This window comes from Morone saxatilis, unplaced genomic scaffold (assembly GCF_004916995.1).
Source record: "Morone saxatilis isolate NCDOM2014 unplaced genomic scaffold, NCSU_SB_2.0 Contig19, whole genome shotgun sequence".
In the NCBI taxonomy this organism is placed as follows: Eukaryota; Metazoa; Chordata; class Actinopteri; family Moronidae; genus Morone; species Morone saxatilis.
In genome coordinates this window covers 23132770-23139308 of record NW_023339751.1, presented here as the reverse complement: position 1 = coordinate 23139308, position 6539 = coordinate 23132770, and the positions used below count along the sequence as shown (strand labels likewise).

At 38.4% G+C, this 6539-nt stretch overlaps 2 protein-coding genes across 2 annotated transcripts in view; one reads left to right on the top strand and one right to left on the bottom strand.

The window, feature by feature from the left end:
* The window catches only part of si:ch211-195b21.5 (probable ATP-dependent RNA helicase DDX46), a 24129-nt gene that overhangs the window by 10504 nt on the left and 7086 nt on the right, over positions 1 to 6539 (bottom strand). The gene's annotated exons all lie outside the window — the stretch shown is intronic.
* Positions 535 to 6539, top strand: part of fam98a (family with sequence similarity 98 member A) — an 11148-nt gene continuing 5143 nt past the window's right edge. Inside the window, exons 1-4 of the mRNA XM_035663048.1 lie at positions 535 to 665; positions 1403 to 1551; positions 2013 to 2147; positions 4046 to 4227. Coding sequence (XP_035518941.1) covers positions 628 to 665; positions 1403 to 1551; positions 2013 to 2147; positions 4046 to 4227 — 504 coding nt within the window. The 5' untranslated portion in view covers positions 535 to 627. The remainder of the gene's footprint in view (positions 666 to 1402; positions 1552 to 2012; positions 2148 to 4045; positions 4228 to 6539) is intronic.

The following is a 6539-nucleotide window of genomic DNA, read 5'->3' as shown; positions in this document are numbered from 1 at the left end:
ATCCACATGAATATTAAAATGACCTACAATAATTACTTTATCTGTTTTGAGGACTAAACTTGATAAAATCACGTACTGCTGAAATTGTTTACATTCTCAGTCAATGTTAGACATGTATCCGAATCAGATTCACTCTTCACTTGAATAGTTTACAGCTAATGTGCAGTTATTATTACTTCTAGTTCATGGGCTTTGCAAAAAAACAATGTTGACGTAGTAAGTTTAGCCCCTCCACAATGTGTAATGTTATTTATTTAGTTGTGTCACACTGCTTATATTGCAATACTAATATTCTACACTAATAAAAGCAGATCTTTTAACATTTAACAACATCATTAACTGTTTGGCTTTAAGGCACATAACAATATTTCCTTAAGCTAACATACATGAAGCCCAATTAAAAGTCTGCCTACAAGACTTTACTTAGGTACAACCCAAGCAGATAATTTTTTTTTTCCTGTATTTCTCCTGCTCCGCATTGGAGTCTGGTAGGTGGCGGTAAAGCATCGCTAAACTGGTTTGCCAACCACCATAAATCCAAAGAAGAAGTAATAGAAGCAAAACGTGTATCAGCTGAGTTGGCTGATGTGAAAGCCTTATTTTATAGCATACCAATAGATTATTGGGATGGAGAATGATATTCTCGTATCTCTCGAAGACTTAGGGTAAGTTATAATACGCTATATGTCGCTGTATAAAGATTATGTGCAAAAGCTGACATTCCAATGACCAGCCCTTTCTCTCTTTCCTATTTTAGCCAGAGCATTACAGTGTAGCTTGATTTAGCAAAACGGCCAACTTTCTGTTGTAGATAATTAAACGTTAGTGTGATGGTGATTTTTTCATGTTATACTATGTATGTGCATCATAGCAATCTATGTGGACGTCGGAATAGATAGATCTAGCGAATAATTGTATATATGTTCTGCCACAATCTGCGTCAGCACAAGCTGCTTTCGTCATGATTCATGTAGCTACAACAAATTGATGTCTATTAACTAATTCTAGCCCTTCTTTCTAAAATACATGATTCATATTTATTCTTTGTTCCTTGGTTAATTACTCACATGCTGAAAATATGCTTCTCAGAAGTTTTTTGAAGTCGTGAGCCAATTTCTTCTTGGCATGTAACATTACGTTTCGCAATAAGCAAGACTTAATTAAATAACCAGATTTAAATTTTTAAGTTGGTTTATCACATGACGACAAGTCTTGGTTGTCAAACTGGGCTCTACTCACTAAACTAAACTTCAGTATTGCTTATCATCATGCCATGCTATACTGATAATAATAACAAACCTTTCAAAACAAAGTTACAAAATGATAAGGGGAAGAATGAGTTGTGGCTCCTATTGGATATGGTTTTATGATGTTTAGATAAGATATGTGTGTGTCACTGTAGGTATCAAGGCCCTCTGTTGGAGGAAGGAGCTCTGGATTCTGCTGTGAGCAGGGGAGCAGCTTCACCAGAGTATACTAAGCTCTGTGCCTGGATCGTCTCAGAGCTTAAACTCTACTGCAAGCTGGAGGAAAATGTCCATGCCACAAACTGTAAGACACAATATATCACTGTCAAGTTGCTCCTGATGCAGAATATAGTATATGTATGTGTAAAAACTTACTTGGCAATAAACCACGATTCTGATTCTGAATCAAGAGAACAGATTAAATAGACACTTCTAGAGTTTGATTTCCCTTTTCTTGCTTGTTGAAGGTTGATGGGAATGGGAAGAAATTAAAAATAAAATGTGTACCTAATTTATTTTAAATGACATTTTGGTTTGGGTTCAAGTCATTAAGTTAGATTACCAAGCTTTTGACTAATGGTAGAAAAGGGGGAAAAAATCTACATTTGGACATTTCACTGCAGCAAATTCAGTAGTTTTTGTTTGATGGCCAAGTTGCTATTAATAAAGCTAACTGGCTATATTGCGTAGACTCGGTATGTGTGAGTTTAGCCACATTATTTGTCTGTCTTTTTTAGTGTGTTTGTTTGCTTCTATCCCTCCCAGGTCCGAGCGAAGCAGAGAGTTTCCAGCTGGAGATGAGCGGTTTGCTGTCAGAGCTCGCCTGTCCATACTCTGTCCTCATCAGCGGAGACATCACCCAGAGGCTTCTCAACAGGACCGACTGTCTGCTTCTCCTTAGTATGATATTAAGACTCAATTTTAAAGAGCAACTTAACCCTAAATCTTGTATTGAAGAAAAGCATTGCTGCATTGACCTGTGTGCTGAAAGGTTAAAGTCTATTGCAATTTATGTGGACTGCTGTACCACACCCACCTGTGATAAAGTGTCATATATTGTAAAGTGCTTTCCGGTACAGGGTGTTGACATTGCATGCAGCCACCACTAGAGTTATTTTCTTGAAGGTCCAGTGTTTAACATTTCAGAGGGTTTATTGGCAGAAATGAAAAATCACATTTATTTTTTACATAGTTTTCATTAGTGCATTATCAACGGAATTTATGATATGTTGTGTTTTCGTTATGAGCTGTTTTTATCTACAGATGCTGCTGGTCACCTTCCATGGAGTCCGGCATGTTGAATCATCCTGTTTCCACAGTAGCCCAGGACGGACAAACCAAACACTGGCTGTAGATAGGTTATTTTGTGTGTTCCGCAAATTTTGCGGTCAATGTAGTTTCTCTTACACCATTCCCAGGTCGTCAAATACAGATGTGAGAGGTGTTGAGTTAGTTGCAATCTGCAACTTTGTCGCTAGATGACACTAAATCCTGCACAGCTCTACAAACCCACACAAACACAAAAGTAACAGGAGACTGAGGGAGATCTAACACAGTGCCACATATACCTGAAAAGAGTTCTAATCAGGCCTCAGTGGCCTTAATTTTAATAATTAATCCACCTACACTGCCAACATCAAGCCTGAACACCTCTATAAAGAGCGCAACCATTTGTATTGTTATGGTCCCATTACATATCAGTTCAATAAATATCCACACCCTCTTCCAGTTTTCTTCACTCAAAGCACATGCAACAGACAAATTCAAGCTTTCGTCCTGTTTAGAAACATTGATGCTCTACTTTGAAAATCGAAAAGTTATTATTTTAGCATCAGCCAGTTTAGTACAATATTCCAATAGCATTACTCTGACAGATTGTTTAGGGTGTTCATCTATGTCGCAACTGTAATATAACAATGTTTTTCACAGTGGCAGTTTTGACAATAAATATAAAGGTAAACATAGGTGTTACCATACTAATGATACTAATTAAGGTTCTGCTCCATTAAGGTCAAACAATGATGATATAGTAAAAAAAAAGAAAATCATATTACGATTATTTTGACAGATACTGCCATTGCGATGGGATTCATTATTAGGGTGGGAATAATAATTATTGCATCATAATTTAAATTTTCACAGAAAAAAAATATTAAAATCATGATAATGTACATTTTTTAGGAGTATGTACCAAACATGTTTTTTAAAATCTGGAGAACAAGATTTGTAGGCCAGGGCATTCTACAGTAATTTATCTTGTTCTTTTTTTGACATATTTTACCTATGAAAAAATTTCAGCTTCTGCGATTTGAATATTGCACTTGGCCATATTGCAATTTTGATAATATTTCAATTAATTATGCGAATAGAACCTTGATCAGAATTATTGGTAACTGTGTTTACCCTACTATTTGATGTCAAAATGGCTGCTTTGAAAAAGGTCTTTTGAGCAGCTGTCCATTAGCACCGGCTGTCGGCCAAACAGCCGACTACTCATTTATGTCCTGCCGGCTACATTATTATATAATTGAAGACAAAACACAGGCAGGACAGACAGTTACACTTGTGATTTCCTGCTATGACGTCAAAATGTTTGGCACTAACATGGTCTATGAGGGGTAGATTTCCTGTATGTCTTAGCAAACACAGCTGAAGTTCATAAGCCTTAATTAATTTCCTGGTGACTTTTTTGTTATTTATTTGTCACAAGGCAACTGTTTCAGCCAGATTTTGAAGAAGCACTGAAAACCTAAGCATCCTGTAAGAGCAAATTTAACCAAATCCAATTTTTATCTTAGCCTTTCTGGTGTCTGAGTTAGAGGCATCGAGGATGATCCTGGTTAATAAGCCTGAGAAGAAAGCTCAAGAGTCAGGAAGTCCCGCTTTCCAGGAGCTGAAGGGCATCTGCATGGCGCTGGGCATGTCCAAGCCTCCAGCCAACATCACCATGTTCCAGTTCTTCACTGGAATTGAGAAGAAGGTCAGTTGGTCTGGTGAAACAGAGATGGTGTGTACTCACAAGAAAAACGAAACAGCATTTAGTAGGGTTAAACCTGTGTTTCAAGCTGGGCATTCTTTTTCAGTTCTTGACAAAAGCTACCGAAAAAGCACCTTGTAGAACCAAAGTGCAGTTGGATTGTAATCTGTGGATTGTTTAACCTGCCTTCAAGATGAGGCTGACTGTTAATCATATTTTCCTCATCATCGCGATATGAACACATTGCAAAATACTGCCTGAAATGTGATCAATAAAATAATTTTATTAAGGGATGCAACAGAAACCTGGTATTAAATGGGCAACACTTTATCAATACACCTGTTCAAATAGCATAAACAAGTAGAGAAGCAATCTGCTCTGTTGGCAGTCTATTGTCTACCTCCGCCAAGGTTTACACAAGAGAAGCATAGCTTGACTAATAGCTAATTGTTACAACCTAAAACAAAAGTTTTCTGATTCTTAGTTTGCCACATATCTTCAAATCTGGAAAATTCTTGTAAACTTGGCTGCTGGCTGAGACGGCAGCCCCACTTCTCTCTGCACCTGCGGACTAGGGATGTCATAATACCAGAAAATTAGTAGTTGATTTTTTTTTTGCCCCCTATTCCCATTTAATATCTGCTGATACCGAGTCCTGATCTAATACCTCAGCTTGTATTTTCTCTAATAATGCAGGTGAGTAGTTCTCATTGCATTAAAAAAAAAAATTTTTTTGAGCGTTTATTTTCCCTGTCCGTGCATAATTTGTGTGGATTACATCAATACATTAAAACTGCAAGCAGTCATAAACGGCCCCTTGCACTCTGTGCGCGTTGGGGTGTGCTGCGGCTGGGTCACGTGCCAGCGTAATACGTGTGGACCACAACAAAATTTCACATAAATTAGATCAAAATCGCCATGCAGCGCTTGCTTCCGAGTAGGGGGCGATACGAGTATATCTGAATATTGTCATGTAGACGTGTTCTAGGGTAGGACTCCTATCAAATATTTGAAGTTTGGAGCAGATTGGATAAAATACACTGAAAATACAACTTTGTTGATGGAGACACATTGAAATTCCACCTCAGGACATACTGTTGAATGTAAAGTCACCAGATTCATAACACATCATCAACATCTTAAGGATCTAAAAAATCTAAGAAAATGACCACGAAATCCAAAATGGCTGCCTTCCTGTTGGGTTTGGGTTATGGGTCCAAGAGGCTTTCTTGCTTGTCCGATCATGATACACATATGTACATTTTTGTACATGTCAGTCATACGTGTCTTGGGGGCTGATTCTGGAGGGCGTGGCTAAGCCATTTTGCAACGCCCGTGTGCGGGACCAAGACAATACGTAAATGTTCGAATTTTGTACAAAGTTTCTGTGCACAGGTCAGTCGTGGCGAGACTTGGTGGATTTATGGATCTCAGACATATGCACGGAAAAATGGCGCGGACAGCGCCCCCTATTGAGCAGCCCCAAAGGCACGTTTCACCTATGAGTATGAAAAGTGGTACACATTTAGATCATATCCTGACGTAAAAAAAATCCTCTTAGAGCCATATCCCAAACCCAACAAGAAGTAGGCCATTTTGGATTTAGCAGCCATTTTTCGCGTTGTAATTTAAATGACTCCTCCTAGAAAATTGATGGGATCGACTTCACATTTGGAAACTGCAATCTATAGACATTCACTGACTGTGCGTCAAACGACGTGCTCATGGTGTGGTGCCAAAATTATACGTTTTTCTATGAAACAGAAAGTTGTTCAGCATACATGGTCCAGTCTCAAAGAAATTTCACACGTTTGATAAGAGTCCCGCCCTATTTGAATAAACTCCTCCTAGAGAATTTATGGGATCTACTTCAAAATTGGTCAGTATAGTCAAAAAACATTGGTGAAAAAAAGTTGTGCTATTTGTGACTTTGCGTTGAAGGGCGTTTCCATGGTGTGCCGTCAAGGTCAGCCATTTTGAATTTCCTGGGGATTTTCTGCAATTTAACGCGTATTTGAACCACCTACTACTAGGGAATTTATCTGATCTACTTTTAATTAAAATTAGTCAAAACTGTCAAAAAATATTGCTATTTGTGACTGTACGTGGTGTGCCGTCAAAGTCGGCTATTTTGAATCGAATGTCAAACTGTGCCGCATTTACGGCAATTTCAGGGCTTCTATTTTAACAAACCCCTCCGAGTGAATTGATCAGAACGACTTCCAGTCGACTCCAGACAATCCAGATAAGTTCAGGATGATATGTGTTGACTGTGTTGAGGGGGCGTGTCTGTGGCGTGGCGGGAAATTTTGATG